The sequence below is a fragment of the Dermatophagoides pteronyssinus genome, unplaced genomic scaffold (assembly GCF_027571235.1).
Source record: "Dermatophagoides pteronyssinus isolate colony J.1.1.1.1 unplaced genomic scaffold, Derpt_VIB-CSIC_2022.12 sq0007, whole genome shotgun sequence".
In the NCBI taxonomy this organism is placed as follows: domain Eukaryota; kingdom Metazoa; phylum Arthropoda; class Arachnida; order Sarcoptiformes; family Pyroglyphidae; genus Dermatophagoides; species Dermatophagoides pteronyssinus.
Window position 1 is genome coordinate 31,108 of NW_027461531.1, and position 21,354 is coordinate 52,461.

Genomic DNA, 21,354 nt, shown 5'->3' on the forward strand with positions numbered 1-21,354 from the left:
TTTTTTTCTGAATTCTGAACACCACTATATATACTCAAATGTACACTATTTAAGTATGAATAGCTGACTATCCAAACACGCTAAAATACACACGTGATTTTTTTAATTTTGATTTAAGTTTTCGACAAATTTGTGTTTAATTTTTTTTGAAACCAAAGAAAAAAACGATGCCTTTTTTTATTCGCAATAAAGCTAAATCATTAAAAAACAAGGTTTTATTTTATTTATTGCAAAATTTTCTTTTATTCATTTATTTTGGTTTTCAAAATTCTAGACACGCGTCCAAAATGGCCATACAGGTAATAAAAAATTTAAATCATCCAAAAAAGTTCAACAAAACGATTTAGATGATGAAATTCTTAGTGACGATCTTGAAGACGATGAAGATGATATTGTGAGTGAGAATGATTTATTGGATGAAGGCGATGATGATAGCGGTCGAAGAAAAAAACGAAAAAATGATGAAACAATTGAAGATTCTGAAGATGAAAATGAAACTGCACAAGAGAAAAAAATTCGTTTAGCTAAAAAATATCTTTCACAATTGGAACAATCGGAAATATTTGGTAACAAGAAAGATGATGAAGAAGATGAATCTGATGAGGATCGTTCGAATCTTATATCATCACACCTAAAGGAATCTGTTTTAGAAAAATTGGGCAAACTACACCGAGCCGTTGCCAATCGTTATAGTTCGGTTGATTTGTCTAAATTAATTGTGATGAAAAATGGGCACAAGAAATCCATTACAGCTGTGGTCGTCAGTAATGATGGTTGTTTTGTATTTAGTGCATCAAAAGATTGTAATCTCGTAAAATGGAATCTTAAGAACGGTAAACGTTTACAAACTGTTCAGGGCAATCATCGTGCCAATCCTGAAACCTATAACAAAGGTCATACAGCCAGCATACAAGCATTAGCTTTGTCTACGGATTTTAAATTTTTAGCTTCTGGCTGTAAAAACAAAGTAATTCATATATGGAACCCAGAGACTATGGCTCATCTTCATACTTTTCGTGGACATCGTGGACCGATTACAGGTCTTGCATTTCGACGATCATTTCATCAACTGTTCAGTTGTTCTGAGGATAGAATGGTAAAAGTTTGGAATTTAGATGAAATGGGTTATGTTGAAAGTTTATTTGGTCATCATGATACAATCACATCAATCGATTCGTTTGTGCGTGAACGTTGCATTACATCGGGTGGTCGTGATGGTACTATTAGACTGTGGAAAATACCCGAAGAATCAAATCTCATTTTTCTAACCGGTGGTAAGGCCACTGTTGACTTTGTCCGATTTATCGATGAATCTCATTTCCTTTCGGCTGCTGATGATGGATCAATATCATTATGGGCCATATTTAAAAAGAAACCTATACAAACTGTTTCGAATGGACACAAACCTGAACATTGGATTACATCATTAGCATCGTTAAGAAATACTGATCTTTTTGCTTCAGGTATTCATATCTCTATTGTTTTTTTAAAATATAATGCTATTATTGCTTTTACTTTCAGGTTCACATGATGGTCGTATTATATTTTGGAAAATTAAACCTGATTTTAAAGGTTTTGAACAATTATTCGATTATAAGGTCGATGGATTCATTAATGCAATGGAATTTACTACTGATGGTCATTATCTGATAGCCGCCATATCACAAGAACATCGTTTAGGTAGATGGTTTGAACGATTTAAAAATGTTCATAATGTTATTCATATAATACCACTTTCATTCATCGAATCGAATAAATGTGATTGAATTTTCATTTTTCTTTCAAATACAAAATTATTTTTATGTAAATAAATTCATTAACATTCAATAAGTTTGATGTCAATAAAAGGCCATTTCTATTTTTTTTTGTTTTGTGTTTATTTTCAAAACAAAAAAAAATGATGATGAATCTATATGGCAAGCATCAATTTTTCATTTTAGCACTTTTTGATTTGATCAATAGATATTATGGTGATTAATGGCTAGCTGCGTTCGCACAGAAACGAACACACACAAAAAAAGGGCAACGATCTCTTAATCACGGATTCTAATCGAAATGAATCTAAAACTGAATTTGATTTTGTTTGAAAGCCGACCATATCAATGAATCAATAAAAAAAAGGTTATTATTAAACACCTGTTTGATAGAACGATTTTCATTTATCTGAGGAATATCACTATCATTTTGGGGTTTTATTTTTCTGGTTGAAAAGTCATTCACTTATTGTGATAAATAGCTTGTCTATTTGTTTAAACAACAAGCCAATAAAATAGTTTTGATTGATTTACTTTTTATTCGTTTGTTTATAACGTTGATTGTTTTTTCCCAGCAACTGCATTTGCTTTATTTTTTTCATTGAAAAAGTAGAAATAAAAACATAACTGATTCAACTGGTTTGGTTTTGATCGTGATCAAATTATTGCAAAGTGAGAGTATTTTTTATATTAGAAGATGACCATAGATAACCCTTCTTTAGGGTTTCATTCGCCTCATCATCTTAATCATGAATTTTCGTTTTCCTCGAATATAAAAACGAAAATTTTTCATTGCAGATTTAATACACGATCTCATCATTGAATTTTTCCATCAAATTTTATCCATTTTTTTCATCAAAAATCTCGATCATAATGTATTTCAAACAAGTATTTTTAAAGCTAATCATTGGTTTTTCATTTTTCTTATTATTTATTGAATGTACTGTTGAACAACCACATTGGTCGGTGAATAATATTCAATTTTCCAATATGATACGTCCGCAACTTTTATCGCAAACATCATTCTCATCAAACATTGGAAAAGAATCCAAACCAAATCGTATGCCTAAAATGCATTCACAACGTACTTTGAAGCCATCAATGAAACAAGCAAAATTCCATCGAGTTGCATCCGATCGAAATTCGAACGCAAGAAGGATGGGTTTGTTTTCACGTTATCTAAAAGAACGACAAAATCAACGCCATTTATCGGCTTTCCTGATGTCATCGTTTGGATCAAAAGTTGTAAATGGAAATATTGAATAAATTGTTTTTGATAAAATAAAACTATATTTTTATTATTTTTATTATTATTCTTATTTCGATCATTGTATTTATTTCTATCTATAAAAAAAAAAAATTTGATCAAGACCATTCGATTTCAGTGGTCAATGTACCTGTGGCTGAACCATCAATCAGACGCATTGAATATGGATGTCCAAGATTACGACGATCGATCAATTCTTTGAGACGAAGATGAGTTCCGCCAATAAATTTTCCCGGTTTTCCACTAGGTGAACGTGATGTCGGTGTTGAATCATATGTCCATATTTCAAAAATTATTCTTGAATTTTGATTGATTGTATAACGTTCAGACATTGGGCATGGAGTGATATAAGTTGGTGTACGTGTTTCTTGCACTATATCACTTGAACAACTATAACATCGATTGATCCAATAATTATCTTCTAATGGTAAATGATGAATAGGTTCAGCAACATTGTTTAGCACACAGATCATCAAATATGTATCCTTTTCTGGTATGGACAAATCAGCTTTCGTAGAAAGAATTGTCAATTGGCCATTTTGACGATTAGAAGTTGGAAAAACATTCGGTGATGTTGGTGGTCCTTGATGGTGTGGTGGAACTTGTCGAGGTTTACATTGACCTGATTGACAAATATAATCAAGTCTATCAGCATTCGGTAAACTTAGACCACAAGATTGTCCAGAATTTACTTCTTGATGACGAATTTGATTAGTAAAATTACATTGAACTTTGCAACGAAAATTTGTAAAAAATGTTCCTTGTTCATCAGGATCGGTTTGATATAATGATCTACAATGAATTCGTGCTTCTTGTTCTTGTGGAAGAACAGCAAATATACCATGAATCATGGCCACTAAAGCAATCGAAAACAGAATCAACTTCAACATGTTGAATTTTGAATGGAAAAAAAAAATTCAGCTTCTTACAATAACGGGGAAAACAAATTGAAGGATTTGAACGATGACCGAACAAAGTCAAATCAGCATCAATTTCTCACGCTGTATTCTCTATCATATATGCAATGGATAGATATTGCATATATGATAATAACATTGATAATATGGATTTCAGCTATTAATTATTATCATTTTGGATAAAGTTTATTTACAATAAACACAATTTATTTGCTCTAATTTCGATCTTCATTTTCTAATAAAATGAAGAATTATCATCATAAAGATTGTTTCGAAACATGTACATTATTATTTGATTGTTGTTTTATTTGATTTCAAATGGAATTGATTTGTTTTCTTTTTTTTTATAATGATATTTGAAGATATTTGAGATGGATAATTTTCTACGATATATAAAAATCTACGTAATGGCTGCCTGGATACCAATTATCATTGACAAAAATCACGCACACACACATGCATACAAGGAGTGAATTTGGTTAAAATTATTTCCATGAAGAATTTTTTTGTTGAAAAAATTATAATTCTCAATAAAATGTCTGAATGATGTCGATTTTTTTTTATATCATCATTGGAATTTTGTTTATCCTAAGTGTCAAGGAAAAAAATTCCATAAAATCTTTTCAATAAAACAAATCAAACAAACAAACCAAAAAAAAAATCGTATGTTTCAAAAACCCATTATCATTTACAATTGACATACAGCAATTTTTATAGTGATGATCGGATATCTTTTAGTTTTATTATTACTGATTACGGGTAATGTATGTTTGTAGATGTACAAAAATCAAATGAAATCAACACACACAAAATCTCAATTACAATGACAAACATCAATGGACCAATGATGATGACAATTTAATAATCTTAATAATAAAAAAATTTAACACGTATATAAATTCATAATTGTAGCCCCAGTAGAAAATGTTTCTTTTCATGATTAACATTCCATTGATTGTTTGCTGTTTGTTGTTGAAATACCTTAAATGTTTATGCCAATTATATATGTCATGATGACAAATTTAACAATGGTAAATGAAATGAATTTTGATGAATTTGAAATGAATAATTTGATGAAAATCTTTTTTAAAACTATAGGATCAAAATGAATTTCAAAATTCTAGACCAACAGTTTCAACGATTAATGAATTGGAAACAATGGTTGATGATAATTCGAAAATAAAATCACCACCATCATTGATGAAGAAAAAACGAACTAAACGTTCTTCATCGCTTACATTGTCAACAAAAAAATTGATAAAAAAATTTGTTCCACGTGTATCATTACCATCGATCGATAATCATGGTATGATTCGAATGATAATCAAACCAAATCATTCATCACAATCATTAAAAATGCCGAACGATAATGAAGACATTTTCATGTTGACAAAAAAATCTAAAAAACATCGAAAATTAGGAGTACTAAAATCCGTTAACATGGATGTTGATATTCAAGAACATCGATTCAAAAATGTTTGCGGTAAGTCATCAAATTAAATGTTGATTCATCATTTTTGTTGTTGTTGTTGATAACTTTATGCTAATTATGTAATAATTTTTATCAGATGATTATTATGATTCAATTAATTCATCAAAAATTCAAGTTAACATTCTAAATGAAGCATACAACAAACTATCTGAATTGCAAAATCGATTCAAATTTGACGAACAAAATCGTGAGAATCAATCACCGGATAATCCGAATATATCCTCTAAAGATGATGATTTTGATTTAGAATTAGATTTTGATAAATTTTTAGCACAAAATCATCGAATGTTTGTAACATCGATCGAAGCAAAACAATATGAATATCTTTGTAATCGATTACATGATGAAATAATTGATGATGAAAATATTAAATGTGTTACACACCGTTTACAACGATTATGGCAATGTAGACAAACATCACGTCTAATATTTTTTTATGAAATGTTTTCATTCATGTTTAAACGATATTTGCAATTCAATACTTGTACACATCAAAAACCTTGTCCATCATCGGTAAACGTATCACGATTTCAACGATTTGCCATACCAATTTTACAAGAATTTACGAAAATTATCGATCCAAATAAAAGTATGATTTTACAGATTGAATTGTTAGCTGCTATTGAATCGTTAGTTTGCCATAAACAAGAATATTTAATAGCTGTAGCCGATGTTTTTGATCTATTGCTAAAATCACCATTAATAGAACCATGTGCATTTCCAAAATGGTCAAGATTGGAAGATCCAAACATTTATTTTTGTAATGATAAACAACATCAAAAAGTGATTAAATCAAAATCAAATATTTCGATCAAAAATGATCAAAAAGAAAAACAACAACAACAACAGGATACGATACCAACAATCCGTGATCTCATCATTAAACAACTTGAAAACAATGGTATTCCTTTATCGAAAAAAAATCGAAATTCAATATCATAAAAATGTTTTAAAAAATAGTGTATTAAAAATTGTTTTTCTTTCAAAATTATTATCTTTGATCAATAAAAAATAATATGATTTTCTTTGAAATATTTACCTTGAAATATAGACACTAAATAAAATAAATGTCCATGGAAATTTGATCCAAATTATAATATTTTCGTTCGAAAAAGCAAAAGCGACATCTAATGATCATAAATAGAGATGATATTGATGAGGATCGAATATCATATGTGTTTTAATTTCAGATCTTTTAGTGATATAGAATATTATCATTATTTTTAGATTTAGCGATTATTATTATTTTTTTTGTAAATTTTTAAAACTAGTTTATTCAACTTGATTGAATCATTATTTGTAGTAGCTCAATGCTACAATCAGCCTAAGCTGATCATTCATTATAGATTCTACTTTTTTTTGTATCTTTCTTTTCCGAGTTTTGAATTTTATAATTTGAGACAAAAATCCTTACTGAATATGGCTGGTATTAATTCAGATATGGTCATATTGACCGGGAATTCGCATAAAGAGTTTGCTAAATTGATTGCCGAACGATTGGGAGTAAGATTGGGTGCCTGTTCAATTTATCATTCATCAAATCGTGAAACGGTTGCCGAAATTGGAGATTCTGTTCGTGGTCGTGATGTTTATATTGTTCAGACTGGAGCCAAAGATGTTAACAATGTCGTCATGGAAGCATTGATTCTAGCGTATGCATGTAAAACATCTTCGGCCAAAAACATTGTTGGCGTTTTTCCTTACATGCCGTATTCGAAACAATCAAAAATGCGTAAACGTGGTTGTATTGCCGCCAAATTGATGGCCAAATTGTTTTGCAAATCAGGCTTCACTCATATAATCACAATGGATCTACATCAAAAAGAGGTTTTTTTGAAAAAATGTATTTCTAATCTTGTTTATGACAATAAGGTAAATTACTTTTCTGATAAAGGTCCAAGGTTTCTTCGACATTCCGGTCGATAATCTACGTGCATCACCATTTTTGTTGCAATATATACAAGAATCGATACCTGATTATCGTAATGCAGTGATTGTAGCCAAAGATCCTGGTTTAACCAAAAAAGCAACCTCATATGCTGAACGTTTACGATTGGGTATTGCAGTTATTCATGGTGAACAAAAAGTACCGGATTCTGATCAAATTGATGGCCGTTCATCTCCACCACCGCATAATCTAAGCACATCGCCATCTGCATCATCATCATCTCTTGAAAACCGAATCATTGATGTTCGACTGGACACAATACCAAGTTTAGCTGAAAAAAATAAACCACCGATGACTGTTGTAGGTGATGTTATGGGACGAATTGCTATCATTGTCGATGATCTTATTGATGATGTTGCTGCATTTGTGGCAGCAGCCGAAGTTCTTAAAGAACGTGGAGCCTATAAAATTTATGTATTAGCCACACATGGACTTTTAAGCCAAGATGCACCACGATTAATTGAAGAATCACCAATTAATGAAGTTGTTGTTACAAATACAGGTATGTTGAATTGTAGATTATTTACTGCTAATCTAACAAAAAAAAATTTTTTTCTTGCTTTTCAAATGAATAATTACAGTACCACATGAAGTACAAAAACTTCAATGTGGCAAAATCAAAACGGTAGACATTTCCATATTAATATCGGAAGCAATTCGTCGTATCCATAACAATGAATCAATGTCTTATCTTTTCCGTAATGTTACTTTGGAAGATTAAACATTTATGCCTGCCATTTCTTATTTTATCGCAATTCAATTTTTTTTTGAAAAATAAATATATTTACTAATTTGAAATTTTGGATCCCTAAATTTTGAATTATCAATTGTTTTCCAATGTTGTCCAATAAATATGGAATTTCCTATATCAATCAATGTTATATTCTAAACAAGAGTATTGTTCTTAATTACAATAATAATTTAAAAAAATCTGTCATTTGTCATTTTTGTCCAAAAACCAACGATTTTTTATAAAGATGCTTAAAAAGTTTTTTTTGTGAATAGAAAATGATGTTCTGCCAACGTCCATCACAATCGATACGAACGTGTTTTTTGTTCCATCAGTTCAATTATTATTGGCTTTGAGAGTGATGGGCGATTCTTGGCCAACAAACTCGTAAAAACGGTAAATTTCTTTTTTTTATTCTTTATTTGCATAAATGGTAATGAAAATTTGTTGGGTAAATTCTATTTGAATTACAAAAAAAAAATTTGATGAAAATTGAAGAAAAATAAATATTTTACAACTCTTGATAACAAACTTATCGACAAGTTACATTATTATAAGAAAAAAAGTGGTTTATTGAAGTAAAACCAGTTTCAGTCTTAACCGAATGGTATTCACATTCACTCATCCATCATATCAAATCTAACAACGATAACTTTTCATACACTGTAACAACTAAGAGTTTTTTTTGTTGTTGGTTACTTTCCCACCATTTGTTTCTTTATTTCATGTTCATCATCGGCGTGTTTTTTTTCTTCCATTTCGACCATTACCATTATTTTTCTAAATCAAACACAATTTTTTTTTGTTGCGAAAAGTTCTATAAATCAGATTTGAAAAAATTTTCATTTTTCATTCTTCTTCATATATTACCGGGATTAAATTTCTATTTTAGTTTTTTTTCTTATAGTTTTATTTCAATTCATTCTAAATCCAATATGGTTCAATTCGAAGGTAAATATCAATTGGAATCGAGCGAAAATTTCGATGAATTTCTCAAAGAACTTGGTAAGTATTTCATGGTGCTTTCTTTTTTTCCAAATCACTTATTTTAATTATCAATATTAGGAGTTGGATTCATTCTACGTAATCTGGCCAAAACAACGAAACCAACTATTGAAGTTGTCAAAGATGGCGACTATTGGGTTATTAAAACTCATACTTCATTGAAAACAACCGAAATTCGTTTTAAAATTGACGAAGAATTTGATGAATCACGAATGGATGGAAAAACTGTAAAAACTGTTGTTGTTATGGACGGTGATAATACTATGGTACAAACACAAAAAGGTGACAAAGAAGTTAAAATTATTCGTGAATTCAGTGAAACTCATTTGAAAACGGTAATTATTTGATTTTAATTTAAAGTTGAATTTCTCATCATCTAAATCTTGTGAAATTTTTTTCTAGACTTGCATTGTTGGAGAAATAACTTCGGTTCGAGTATATAAACGATCTGTTTAATGTGGATGATTTTCATTGAAAACAAAGATGTGTGAATAACAAATTCATTCCTATCCGGTTAAAAAAATGGCACAAATTTTCAATTTTTTCCCCTTTAAAAAACATTTTCATTTCCAAATAAATAATAGAAAATAAAAATTTTTATTTCATTTTAAAAAATTGAATTTATATTTACATTTACATTTACTTTGGTTTTTTTTAACGAATTATAATAATAATAAGTAGAGCAAATAAATTCATACCACAATGGTATCTGATTTCGAATGACCATTTGAATTTGAATTTTTAACTTTTTTGTTTGTTTGTTTGATCAATGATGATGATGATGATAATGATGATGATGATCCATAAAATTGATGATGAAAATGATGTACATGATGTTGATGTTGTTGCAAATTATTATTCACTGTTAATGGTCTTAATTCATTTGATGATACTTGAAAACAATGTATAAATGAATATGTAAATGCTATTAATGAACAAATAATTAATACAAGACCAAAATAACCTAATGACCATGCTAACCAATCGGTTGTTGAATCAATCATTAAATCGGATGCAATACCCATTATTAATAGACCACCTAATAATGTTGCCATACCGAATGCATTTGGATCAAATAATGGTTCTTCATTTATGGTTAATGATTGTGAACTAGTAACGGCAATTGTTGACATTTTTGTTTTGTTTTGTTTTTGTTTTGTTTGACACTCAAACACTGAACTTATGAATGAAAAACAGATTAATATAATTTTAAAAGCAGGCTAAATTGAAAATTAAGTAAACTCAGATCTAATGCGTGCATCAACATCATCATCAACCCAAAACACTACCAATCGATATTTTTTTTTTCTTCTGATATTGATAATCCAATTTTGACGATATATTTGTTTTTCTTTCTTTCTCTGTTGCCTATGTTTCTATGTATGACAGTGTGGCGTTTTTTATTTATTTATAGCTATTCAAATGTTATGATAAAATTTTTTTTCCTTTAGAACTACTGCGATGAAGTTCATCATTGATTGATTGATTATCACAAGTGGTTAAGAAAGTATTGATTAGAAATTAAATAATAATAATAATAATGAAAAATATATCAATTTTTTAAAAATCATTTTCATTATTATTGCATGATAAGATAGTAATTTTTTTTGTTTGAATTTCTGTTCTTCCGAATTCAATTCATTAAGTAAAATTGTTATAACCTTAACCCCCTTTTTTTTGTTCATTCAAAAATTCGGAAATCTGGGGAATTTTGGATCATTATTTGATTGGAAAAATAAAGAAGAAGAAAGATTCAACAGACGATAATGATGATGAGGTAATTCAAAATGGAAAATTTGCCGGGATTTCCCCTCAAGGCGATCGTCATTTTGTCTTGTTGTTGTTGTTGTTGTTGTTGTTTGAAAATCCAATGTCAATGAGAGAAATGCGTAAATAACAGAAAAAATTACAATATTTGTGTGTTTGTATGTGTGTAACACAACAGGAAAAAGGTTGTTGTTCTTAAGTTATTTATTTATATGATTTAACTAAGATGAACTATGTTTTTGGGGAAAAAAATTTGAATCGACAATATCAATGTCACGGTTCGATTGACGATTGCTATCTTTGTTAAATTGTTTACGTTGTTCTGTTTTAATCATTTTTGTTTGAATGAATATTTCAAGCAAAAATCCAAACTATATATAAACTGATTTTACCACATTCACATTTTCATTATTTGAATCTTTTCATATTTGAATTTGATTGAATTGAAATTCCTGTGCGTTTTTTGTCTTTCTTTGTTTGTGTGCAACTATCGATGGAGCTACGAAAATTTACTGTCCTAATATTCATCATTGCCGTTTTGGATCTGGTATCGGGAGCTCTTTTCAAACATAATGATCATTATCATCGATCATTGAATGAAAAATGTCCACCAAATAAAAAACAACGTATCATTTATGAACCATATCCGATATATAGAAAAGTACCTGTTTATAAATATGAAAAATACCCCGTTGAAATTCCGGTCAAAGTTCCTGTTTATATTAAAACAAAAAAACCATATGAACCAATTAGATCATTTTATGGTCGTGGTTTGACCGGTTCATCCAACCGTAACTCTCGATATGATCATGAATATACTAATAATAATAATGGTAATGATTATATTCGCGGTAACCATGGACGACGATTTGGACAATTAGGTTTTGGTGAACAAAATCCCGAGAATTATAGTGGAATGATTGGTCGTTTCAATCAAAATCAATATGATGATTCGGATTATAGAAAAGCATGAATGGTATATAATTTTTTTCTGTTTTGTTTTGTTTTGTTTTTTTGGGAATGTTGAATGAAAACCAAAAAACTGCCAATCTTTTTTCTCCTGATTTTCTATCTATAAATAGTATCTGTACCATCATTATAATCCAAAAATAAAATAAAATATAAATTTTCCCATTATTTTGAAATAAAAAACCCTTTTTTGATGACTGTTCTAATTATGGGTTTTCAACAACAACAACAACAACAAAATACCAAACGAATCAAAATTTTTCAAATTTCTTTCTTTCCCCGTTGTATCCAAAATTGGTAAAAATTGAAATTGGAATGGCTTCCGTAAAAATTACGCCCGTTCTAATTTATTTTTGTTTTTTCTGTCTGGATTGACAAAAACAATCAAGTTCAGTTGTGCATGAAAACATGCAAGGTATTGAGATGAAATCTATGGGATGTTGAAATTTTTTCGTTTCCATCAATTAAATGAAATAATTATATTGGAAAATTACATCATTCTCAAGGTGTAAATGATTAGTTTGTTTTACCTATACGATGGAAAAATCATTCGATAAATGTCATACAAACAAACCGAAAAAAACAGTCCAACTGAAATGTCAAATTTTGTAAATGTAAATTTTTTTCTTTATTTGTTGTTATCAACAATATTCGCTATTGAATCGAATGACGATGATCATCATCATCAACAACATCGGATGAATGAACAAAATTCCAATTTGATTTGTAAATCTGACAATGAAAATATTCGTGAAATTAAAATTCCAGTACCGGTTATCAAAGAAATACCCGAATTACGAATCATTCGAATACCGTATAAGGTTCAGGTAAAAATACCGATTTTTATACCGATCGATGAAAAAGAAACACAACGTGATTATTATGAAGGTAAACAACCATATAATGTTCGTGCTGATTTTCATTAATAAACGAAAGATTGATAACTTTTTTCTCACAAATGATTAACATTTAAATTTAATTTTAAAATTATAATTAATGATTGATTAAACAAAACAAGTAAAAATCAAACAAGTTTCAATTTGAATTGCGTGTTTTATTGATTTATTGATTCGTGATGTTTATGGTGGTGTGCATAAGAGGTGTGTGTGTTTAAATGGGTGATTGTTCGTTTAGGCAGAAAATGAATGGTAAAACTTTTCTATAACTTGAAATAAAATTGATTATTTTTATATACAAGAGAATTGGTAACAACAAACAAACAAAATTTGGTCTTGAATCTACCATACAAATACCATTTTAGTTATAAACATTATAGTTATCATTAAAATGATCAAATGATAATTTGCAGTAGCAATTTGTATCGTACCATTACGACGATTACTGAACCAAGATCGTGAACCAGTTGATCGTCCAACACTTCCACCACCACCACCACCTCTTCCACCACCGGCACGTCCAACACGCATCGAGTATTGAATTCGATTCGCAACACATTTACGTAAAATCGGTATCCATAGATAACCATCCGTTTGATCACATCGTTCACGAATATCATCGATTTCCATAGTTAATTCGCTTAAACATTCTTGTTTCTGATCATCTATGTTTCATTATCATCTTTAATTGGAATCGATAAAAATTACTCATTTCATAACATACCTTTGAATCCAAATGCACATGAACATTGCCAATGATCATCATTGACAAATGTTTGTTGTTGTTGTTTTTGTCGATAACATCCCGAACCAATAATCATTGAATAACATTGTGCACTATGTTGACATGATTGTCCAAGTTTTTTTCGTGGCAGACATTGATAAATATCAATACGTTTATGTTCATAATGTCGTTGTTTTTTATTAATAATATTATCATCATAAACATTATTATAGATATCGATATTGGAATCTGTTTGTTGTTCGTTTGATGAACAGATACATAGTTGTGATTCTTGATCACAACTAGCTGCTAATGGATGGCAACCATTATTTTCTGGATATGTAGTCATATTGCATCGATATATTGATGATATTAATGATAATGATAATGAAGATGATGATGGTAATATTGATGATGGCCATTGTTGTTGATTTTCAACTAAAATTGGCGAAATCGGTTGTGCTTGGACTTGTGTGCATTTTGATATGAATGATAATGATAATGGCCATGTTAACCAACTAAATAATGCAGAAAAAGTTATCCATTGAACAATATGTTTACCGAAACGAAATACTAAAATTCTATTTTTTGAATGTAAAGACTGTCGATATTTTTCGGAATCATTATGATTATTATTTATCGATATATCGTTGATAATCGATTGTTTTATAATAATGGGTGATAAATTTTTGAAAATTTTCATCATGTAAAATAATCAAAAAAAAAGAAAAGAAAAATTTGATGGCAATATTCGTCGATTCTTTATTAGATTTTTGATCTAAGAAAATCATTAATGAAGAAAGCAGTTTTTTTGTGTGTTTGTTGGGTGTGTATGGCAAATGAATGGTTAACGTGACATACACGTATTAAAACAAGAAAAAAACCAGAGAAAATATTCTGTGTCGTGTTCTGTAACAATGGAATGCCAATCATAAAATGATGAACCAACAACAACAACAACAACAACAAAAATATTGTTTCCTTTTCTTTTTATTGTTTTGTTTGGTAAATTGAAATATCAACTGAATATAGCAGCAGCAGCAGTAGGGTATGTTGGTTCATTGTTTCCTGGTCGACACAATCCTTTTTTTTTCAGGAATCAAGGTAGAACCAGAAAAATATCAAGCCTGATCTCATCGGAATCCGTTTTTTTTGCTGTTTTGTTGGTTGGTTGGATTGATTTAGGAATTTTCATCCAAGTTCATTCATTCATTGGTTTTTTAAATATCATTCTCCCTATGTTTTTTTTTATTCATTAGCGTTTCTATGATGATCATCATCATACGGGTATGGTCTATGCGTCGTTCCATAGTTTTTATTCATTGAAACAGGTATGAATTTTTACCGCCATCAAATCATAATAACAATAAAATGATTCATCCATGAAATCCACATTCAGAATTACCTTATTTTCATCATCATCATCATATGCGAAACATTATTACCAATCTCTATATATGTAACACAGTGGCCCTGTTATCCCATTTCAAACAGAACAATTTTGACAATTGAAATGGAAAATGAACAAGTAGAAAATGAAATACCATTGATATATATCTGGTGAATATGAATATGAAATGAATATAGACCAAAAGGAAAGAGAAGAAAAAGTTGGTTATGTTTTTTTTATTCTGGTCTTTCGAAAATGATTAACATTTTCAGAATTCTTTTCTGGACATACAACATAGTTAATAATGGTTACCATTGTAACCAGAATTTTTTTTTCCTCTTGTTACAAATAGATATTGTTGATAAAACCAACTAACTACCGAAATAATTCATTATAGAAAAATGGCCAAAAAAGAAAAGAAAAGCAGTGATTCTTGTGATAAAATAAATGGCCAACCATTTTATAAATCATCAAATTTTGCGTCCATACCATATTTTTGTCTCTCTTCGTGAATGTGAATTTTACCTAATGAAAAAAAAAGTTTCAAGAGATTCAATCTATTTGACAATCCAAATTATTCTGCTTTGCATTCGTTTTGATCGATGATGAAAAACTGCAAAAAAAAATCAAAACCAAACTATTTTATCTTTGGAATTTTTCTATTTTTGGGGACAAACAAAGCGGAAAAACAAATCATATAGCCATTGTTTGAATGTGGAAAAAAAATTGTAATATCGAAATTGCTTGTAAATGCACATACAAACACAGAGAGCGAGAGATACTGACCAACGCAATCATTAGGATTAGAAGAAAAAAAAACCAGAAAAATAATAAAAATGACCAATTTACTACAACTGGAAACAACCAACCAACACAACGTCAATAAATGTAAATGTCATCATCATCATTATTTTAATCATTTTTTTGTTGTTAGTTTGGTTAACCAAATAGGTTAAATATAACATAGAAAATTTACCTGAATAATCCATATGGATAAAAATATTATGAATAAAATTTTCCTATTTACCAAACAAGAATATTCAAGTTTCGAACAACAAATGATGATTTAAAACAAAAACAAAAAAAAAAACAAAAAAAATAACTAGGTTCGAGATATTCACGTTTTAATCGATGTCTGTCTGAAGCCAGAATCAAAACAAAAAACCTGATAGTTTGTATCAGGTTTTTTCCTTGCATTTTTTATGTATAATAATTATCTCTGTTTTATTTTGGCAATTTTACATTCTTTGATGACATTTAAAAATAAATGAAAAAATTTTTTGCTGTTGTCGTCCAGATTTTTAATTAACCCATGACATTTGTTCCAACACTGTTGTATAATATTGATTCTGTTATTTTTTGCAATTTATATTTCAAAAATCACACTCATCATTGTGTTTAATTAAAGTTGTCTATGCAAAAAAAACAACAACAAAGAATATGGGAAAATAATTTGAATAATAATAATTATCATTATCGGGTTGGACCAACAGAAAGAAAGAAGGAGAAAAAAAATCATTAAAAATTTATCAGCACTTTTTCATATCATCACCGAATTATTCATTGGGTATTTCTTTTTCTTCTGACACACATCATGATATAGAGAGATTTTTTTGTTTTTTGGTTATTTTTGGTTATTTTTAGTTTTTCGCTATTTGAAAAAAGAAAAATTATTCAAATTGTTAATGATTTCAGTCGCTAGATGTCCCTATCGTTCTTATTTTTTTTCAAAAAAAAAGAATATTCGTCATTCGTAAATTTCAAATGTGATATTTACGGGTGTTTAAAAATATCCCGAAAAAAAAATTTGACGTAAATAATTAACAGTTGAAAGTATTTCACCAAAAAAAGAAAATATGAAATTGTAAAAATTATCCGCATCATCATTGAATATTTTTTTGTTTTGTTTCTCTCTTTTGATTTGGAATAATAAATTATGATCCTATTATGATGATTTCAATTTTCTATTTTAATAATTTTATTTTTGAAGCAACGAAAAAACAAGCTAAATATAAATGTCAAAAGTGGTTGCTGTTATTTTTCTCGCTTGAATCCTCTTTAGAAACCTTAATGAGTAGTAACCAAGAAAAACTCACTTAAATCCATCTTTAATCCAAATGATGGCTTATTATTGTACCGAAAAATTTTTTACAATATTAACAAACAATCTTATATTTCATAATCCGACAATGATTAATCCCGGAAATAAGCTATATATATTTGATAATCCAAAAAAAGTTCTTCATTTAGATCGATAGGAAACCAAGACGAAAAAACAAAAAAACATCCATATTTCTAAATACTTTTCTTCTCCCACACTTTTTTCTGTTTGTCCTTCTTCGTCTTAATGATGTCCACAAATATGTTTTTTTATAAATTTTCTGTAAACAAGCAAGCATGTGTTTCGTAATACTTGTTCAAGTAGAGAAAAAAATCACTCGAGTTGAATCATTGATTTTTTTTCTGGTTATTATTCTGCATGAAATGATGAATTGACGTATGACTTTTATGGAGCAAAAAAAATTATTATTATTAAATTCCAAATGCCACATTTTTTTTCTCCTTTTCAACCATATCTATCCAATTAAAATATTTATCGTTCTCGGTTGTGAATTGGATTTTTTTCCATCTTTCTTCTTTCTATTATTATTTGCTTACGCCAAATTTTTTTTAAAAAATGCTTTGTTCTATTGTCGATGCAACGAAAAAAAAATCCTATTATCAAACGAATTGATGTGAATTCCTTTTCCTGATGAAAAAAAAATTTTTGAATGCCAACCGATGATCAGAAGAAGAAGAAGAAAAAGAAGAAAAATCCATAAATTTTTTAGTGGTTTATTTTGGAAATGTGATCTATTCAAATGTAAATTTTTTTCGGTTTGAAAAGAGAAGAAGAAAAAAAATTATTTATTCATCATTTAAGCGGATAATTTTCATTTACAATATAACTAAAAATTTATGATAATAATAACATTCTTTTGGAGGTTTCAAACTGACAATAAATCATTATTATTGTTGTTGGAATTTTTTCAAAATGTTTGGCAGAAAATCAACATGTTCAAATGTTTGGTGTGTGTGTTTGTGTGTTGATTAAAATTCAAATATTCTATAAAGATGATCGGGTGAATTTTGTGGTCGATATTCCGGTAATGGCCATTGCATTAATAAACTACTTGTTTGTTGACGATAATAATTATTTGAATAATTGGATTTATTTTCCAATATTTTTGAATTTATACCATTCAAATTATTTGGTATTGTTATTAATGGAAGCTCTTTGATTAAACGTTTAACCATAAGTAATTGATCATGATTTGGACCAATATGTTTACGATCACAGTATTGACATGATGAACATGTTGATGATGGTGCAAATGTTTCTAGGCACTTTGGTGTTATATCATGTATATGTAATTTTTCACATGTAGCAACACGACAATAATTTGATGGTGAACGTGCTGCTGCTGATGATGATAATGATCTTTCTGTCATACATGCTGGTGTATTTGGTTGTGATCGACTACCACCATAATTGAATAAATTTGTTGATGATAATTGTTTTAAACGATCATTTATATTTGTTGCTAATTGCCACATTGATGAACTTCGATATGTTAATGATTCTTCAACCATTGATTTTCGATGACAATTTGGACATTTTATTAATAATAATAATTGTTCACTATTATTATTACCACCATCATTATTATTATAATCATTTGACTTTTGACTATTGTTTGTTGTTATAAATATTTTCGATGTATTATCAATATTTTTATCATCATCATCATTAATTACATTTTTCACTGATAATGTTGATTTTTTTCTTTTAACTATTTTTCTATACAATGTTTTACATTTTATCCAAGGCAATCGAATTAATTTAGCTAAATATTGACCACAATAACAATTTGATGATGATTCAGATGATAATGTTGTTATTGTTTCTGATAATGATAATTCATTAATTTCTTTGATTTTAGCCATTCTTAGCATAAAAAAATCGAAATAACTTTTGTAACGAAGAAAACTTTGTTATTCATTAATTGATTTGCAAAAAATTGCTTAATTGAAAAAAAACTACAATGCCGAATGATAAGCTGATTATAATTATTTTTGGCAAATTATTCGGATTAACAAACACGCACACACACAAACACACAATGACATTTAAATTGTAAAAAATTCAATGACAAATTGATATTTTTATTATTATTTCCCCAGAAAAAATGTTAATTTATTTCATTATCGTCATTATTTCGGTATCGTCATTGTTGTTGTTGTTATGAACAACGATTATGACAATCATTTTTTTCGTGGTCAAAGAAACAAACGTAAACAAAAAAAAAAATTTGATTCGACTCCACAAAAACACACCTAAGATAATACACGGAAACCGATATACACCTATACACCTGATTACCAAAATGAGGACAGGGTCGATTCGAAAATTTTTTTTGTTGTTATTTTTTGTTGTTGTTGATGATTATGATTCTTTTTACCTTGACAATGACAATGATGATAACACGAAAACACAGCACAGCACCAAGATACACAAACAAACAAGCACAGAGATTTTTTTTTTTACATTTGACAATTGAGAAAAAAAAATCTACCCAGTTTGGCGAATGATTTATAATTTTCAGGGCGTATAACGTTTTGTTGTTGTTACAAGTAAAATGCCATTCCTTTGTAATTATTTGCTTGATTTGATCGAAAAAAAACGAAAATTTCTCTTTTTGCTTGTTACTCGAGATTCTTGATATCGGATGAATATATTCAAAGTAAACTGATGCCGGCCGATCGACAACGAAAAAGAAAAATTCAAATAATTTTTTTCTTTTTTTGGTTGTAGAAAATGAATGAATGAATATGAACGTCATGAGAATCACATTTTTGTCGATGAATCACAGGAATTTTTCATTTGCAATTCTTTTTTGTTTTCACTCTTCTTTCGGACAGCAAATACATCATCATCCTACACTTATTCATCACACTCTTTGCCTCTCTCTATCTCTCTCTCTCTCTCTCTCTTGTTTGATACATTTTTTGGTCGATACACCGATATCAGTTGGATCACAGAATATACATTTACAGATGAAATGTCTGATGGAATGTTGGGAAATATATTTGTTATTCCATCGAAATATTACATCGGATGATTGGTTAGAAATATTTCAGAAACAAAATAATAATTCTCTGAAAGAAGCTCTTCTTTTTTTTCTCGAAGGAATATATGTTGCATTTCGATCCGAATCGAATTCAACCGAATCCAACAACTGAAACAATGATGAATATCTTTGAATCTTTCTCATTGAAAAGCGCAAATTCTTCGATTCTTCGATTCGATTCGAGATTGCGCATCAGAATTTCCACACACACATACAGGAATTTTTATAACGACGTTTTGAATCAATCGAAATCTACTATAGACAAATTCTTTTTGGTCTTTTTTAATTTTCTTTTTTTTTCAATGGTGCTTTTTTTTGTTATTATAATGACGCCATAATGTGATGTTGATGTACGTTTTTATAATTTACATAAATTGTCCATTATTGAATACAGAAAAAAACACCCTAGACCTATTCGGAATTGAATGTTTTATTAACTCTGTAAAGAATTTTCTTCTTTCTTTCAAAATTTCCATCCTTTTCTTCTGTTTGTTTGTTAAAGAATTTCAAATTCAAATTTAATGATTAAAATTTTGATTACATAATGAATGAATGAATGATTTTTTTTTCAAAAAACCCATCGCATTTTGATAAATGACAAATTTTCTTTTTTTTTTTGGTTCAAAAGAACGTACATTTGTGGTTTGATTGGGAAATTTTTTCGTTTTTTTTTTTGAAAAAAAAACAAATTTCTCAACTCAACTCACACCCACTGTTTTAATGGAATTTTTTTTTGTTCCAAAAAAAGAGGAAAAAGAAAAAGAAAAATATCAATAGCTATGTACGGATGACGTAAATGATGACGATTCAGGAATTTGCTGCTGTTGTTGTTGTCGATTGCTATTTATAGGGCAAAAAAAAACAAATAATGAATGAATGAAAAAAAACGCTGAACATTTTTTTATTTTTCTTCTTCACACTTCTTCTTTATGGAACATTTTTCAAACAAAACAAAAAAAACTTTTTTTTCATATATAGAATCTATGGCTCCAGGCATTTGAATTGTTGGATATCCAGACTTTTTATCTTTCGGGAATAAAAAAAAATTCTTTTTCTGAACATAACTCTGAAGGGATATTTTGTTTCAATTTTCATCCAAATATTGAACATTTTTTCGAAATTTTTGATTGAAAATTTTTTTTGTCAATTTATCAACAAACATTCATTCAGTTATCTACAATGGAATTGACATATCACATTTACAATTTTTTGAATTGAAAAAAAGATATTTAAAACGACTACTACTTTCTTTGCACATGATGGATGTGTACATGATATATAAAAAAACAATAAAATAAAATAAAATGAAATAAAAGAATTTTAT

The 21,354-nt window shown here is 28.7% G+C and overlaps 10 protein-coding genes across 10 annotated transcripts; 6 read left to right on the plus strand and 4 right to left on the minus strand.

Annotated features, from left to right (window-relative positions):
- The first annotated feature begins 49 nt into the window (after window positions 1-49).
- Window positions 50-1,865, plus strand: U3-55K (U3 small nuclear riboprotein factor 55K). Its single transcript, XM_027350314.2, has 3 exons — window positions 50-212; window positions 275-1,463; window positions 1,522-1,865. Exons 1-3 carry the CDS (start codon window positions 168-170, stop codon window positions 1,764-1,766), a joined length of 1,479 nt encoding a protein of 492 aa, XP_027206115.2. The 5' UTR covers window positions 50-167; the 3' UTR covers window positions 1,767-1,865.
- A 381-nt stretch (window positions 1,866-2,246) lies between these two features.
- Window positions 2,247-3,061, plus strand: LOC113799671 (uncharacterized). The gene has a single exon (XM_027350351.2). It carries the CDS (start codon window positions 2,628-2,630, stop codon window positions 3,018-3,020), a length of 393 nt encoding a protein of 130 aa, XP_027206152.2. The 5' UTR covers window positions 2,247-2,627; the 3' UTR covers window positions 3,021-3,061.
- Window positions 3,022-4,058, minus strand: LOC113799668 (uncharacterized). The gene has a single exon (XM_075820615.1). The coding sequence runs from the start codon at window positions 3,909-3,911 to the stop codon at window positions 3,120-3,122; it is 792 nt and encodes a 263-aa protein (XP_075676730.1). The 5' UTR covers window positions 3,912-4,058; the 3' UTR covers window positions 3,022-3,119.
- Window positions 4,059-4,121: 63 nt separating this feature from the next.
- On the plus strand, window positions 4,122-6,462 carry LOC113799666 (uncharacterized). The gene is made up of 4 exons (XM_027350346.2): window positions 4,122-4,218; window positions 4,301-4,969; window positions 5,037-5,421; window positions 5,507-6,462. Exons 2-4 carry the CDS (start codon window positions 4,925-4,927, stop codon window positions 6,370-6,372), a joined length of 1,296 nt encoding a protein of 431 aa, XP_027206147.2. The 5' UTR covers window positions 4,122-4,218; window positions 4,301-4,924; the 3' UTR covers window positions 6,373-6,462.
- A 185-nt stretch (window positions 6,463-6,647) lies between these two features.
- LOC113799669 (uncharacterized) lies at window positions 6,648-10,516 on the minus strand. The gene is made up of 2 exons (XM_075820616.1): window positions 9,751-10,516; window positions 6,648-8,566 (listed from the first exon to the last, which is right to left on the minus strand). Exon 1 carries the CDS (start codon window positions 10,244-10,246, stop codon window positions 9,806-9,808), a length of 441 nt encoding a protein of 146 aa, XP_075676731.1. The 5' UTR covers window positions 10,247-10,516; the 3' UTR covers window positions 6,648-8,566; window positions 9,751-9,805.
- On the plus strand, window positions 6,850-8,176 carry LOC113799667 (phosphoribosyl pyrophosphate synthase-associated protein 2). Its single transcript, XM_027350347.2, has 3 exons — window positions 6,850-7,257; window positions 7,325-7,880; window positions 7,960-8,176. Exons 1-3 carry the CDS (start codon window positions 6,850-6,852, stop codon window positions 8,097-8,099), a joined length of 1,104 nt encoding a protein of 367 aa, XP_027206148.1. The 3' UTR covers window positions 8,100-8,176.
- LOC113799670 (fatty acid-binding protein-like) lies at window positions 9,044-9,569 on the plus strand. Its single transcript, XM_027350350.2, has 3 exons — window positions 9,044-9,113; window positions 9,174-9,448; window positions 9,516-9,569. The coding sequence occupies exons 1-3, from the start codon at window positions 9,044-9,046 to the stop codon at window positions 9,567-9,569; spliced, it is 399 nt and encodes a 132-aa protein (XP_027206151.1).
- A 1,803-nt stretch (window positions 10,517-12,319) lies between the features above and the next one.
- On the plus strand, window positions 12,320-12,847 carry LOC113799445 (uncharacterized). The gene has a single exon (XM_027350067.2). The coding sequence runs from the start codon at window positions 12,407-12,409 to the stop codon at window positions 12,773-12,775; it is 369 nt and encodes a 122-aa protein (XP_027205868.2). The 5' UTR covers window positions 12,320-12,406; the 3' UTR covers window positions 12,776-12,847.
- Window positions 12,848-12,882: 35 nt separating this feature from the next.
- Window positions 12,883-14,868, minus strand: LOC113799323 (uncharacterized). Its single transcript, XM_027349935.2, has 2 exons — window positions 13,470-14,868; window positions 12,883-13,410 (listed from the first exon to the last, which is right to left on the minus strand). Exons 1-2 carry the CDS (start codon window positions 14,173-14,175, stop codon window positions 13,088-13,090), a joined length of 1,029 nt encoding a protein of 342 aa, XP_027205736.2. The 5' UTR covers window positions 14,176-14,868; the 3' UTR covers window positions 12,883-13,087.
- Window positions 14,869-17,737: 2,869 nt separating this feature from the next.
- Window positions 17,738-20,169, minus strand: LOC113799344 (uncharacterized). Its single transcript, XM_027349959.2, has one exon. The coding sequence runs from the start codon at window positions 18,853-18,855 to the stop codon at window positions 17,950-17,952; it is 906 nt and encodes a 301-aa protein (XP_027205760.2). The 5' UTR covers window positions 18,856-20,169; the 3' UTR covers window positions 17,738-17,949.
- Between the last annotated feature and the right edge of the window lie 1,185 nt (window positions 20,170-21,354).

Excerpts from the sequence above, each read along its gene's own strand:
- U3-55K (XM_027350314.2), top strand. The coding sequence starts at position 168 with ATGCCTTTTTTTATTCGCAATAAAGCTAAATCATTAAAAAACAAG. Across the intron at positions 213-274 it reads CTAAATCATTAAAAAACAAG|ACACGCGTCCAAAATGGCCA; the intron begins GTTTTATTTTAT and ends TCAAAATTCTAG. Across the intron at positions 1,464-1,521 it reads TACTGATCTTTTTGCTTCAG|GTTCACATGATGGTCGTATT; the intron begins GTATTCATATCT and ends TTTTACTTTCAG.
- LOC113799671 (XM_027350351.2), top strand. The coding sequence starts at position 2,628 with ATGTATTTCAAACAAGTATTTTTAAAGCTAATCATTGGTTTTTCATTT.
- LOC113799668 (XM_075820615.1), bottom strand. The coding sequence starts at position 3,911 with ATGTTGAAGTTGATTCTGTTTTCGATTGCTTTAGTGGCCATGATTCAT.
- LOC113799666 (XM_027350346.2), top strand. The coding sequence starts at position 4,925 with ATGTTTATGCCAATTATATATGTCATGATGACAAATTTAACAATG. Across the intron at positions 4,970-5,036 it reads TGATGACAAATTTAACAATG|GATCAAAATGAATTTCAAAA; the intron begins GTAAATGAAATG and ends TTAAAACTATAG. Across the intron at positions 5,422-5,506 it reads TCGATTCAAAAATGTTTGCG|ATGATTATTATGATTCAATT; the intron begins GTAAGTCATCAA and ends AATTTTTATCAG.
- LOC113799667 (XM_027350347.2), top strand. The coding sequence starts at position 6,850 with ATGGCTGGTATTAATTCAGATATGGTCATATTGACCGGGAATTCGCAT. Across the intron at positions 7,258-7,324 it reads TGGATCTACATCAAAAAGAG|GTCCAAGGTTTCTTCGACAT; the intron begins GTTTTTTTGAAA and ends TTTCTGATAAAG. Across the intron at positions 7,881-7,959 it reads AGTTGTTGTTACAAATACAG|TACCACATGAAGTACAAAAA; the intron begins GTATGTTGAATT and ends GAATAATTACAG.
- LOC113799670 (XM_027350350.2), top strand. The coding sequence starts at position 9,044 with ATGGTTCAATTCGAAGGTAAATATCAATTGGAATCGAGCGAAAATTTC. Across the intron at positions 9,114-9,173 it reads TGAATTTCTCAAAGAACTTG|GAGTTGGATTCATTCTACGT; the intron begins GTAAGTATTTCA and ends TATCAATATTAG. Across the intron at positions 9,449-9,515 it reads GTGAAACTCATTTGAAAACG|ACTTGCATTGTTGGAGAAAT; the intron begins GTAATTATTTGA and ends ATTTTTTTCTAG.
- LOC113799669 (XM_075820616.1), bottom strand. The coding sequence starts at position 10,246 with ATGTCAACAATTGCCGTTACTAGTTCACAATCATTAACCATAAATGAA.
- LOC113799445 (XM_027350067.2), top strand. The coding sequence starts at position 12,407 with ATGTCATACAAACAAACCGAAAAAAACAGTCCAACTGAAATGTCAAAT.
- LOC113799323 (XM_027349935.2), bottom strand. The coding sequence starts at position 14,175 with ATGATGAAAATTTTCAAAAATTTATCACCCATTATTATAAAACAATCG. Across the intron at positions 13,411-13,469 it reads ATGTGCATTTGGATTCAAAG|ATGATCAGAAACAAGAATGT; the intron begins GTATGTTATGAA and ends AATGAAACATAG.
- LOC113799344 (XM_027349959.2), bottom strand. The coding sequence starts at position 18,855 with ATGCTAAGAATGGCTAAAATCAAAGAAATTAATGAATTATCATTATCA.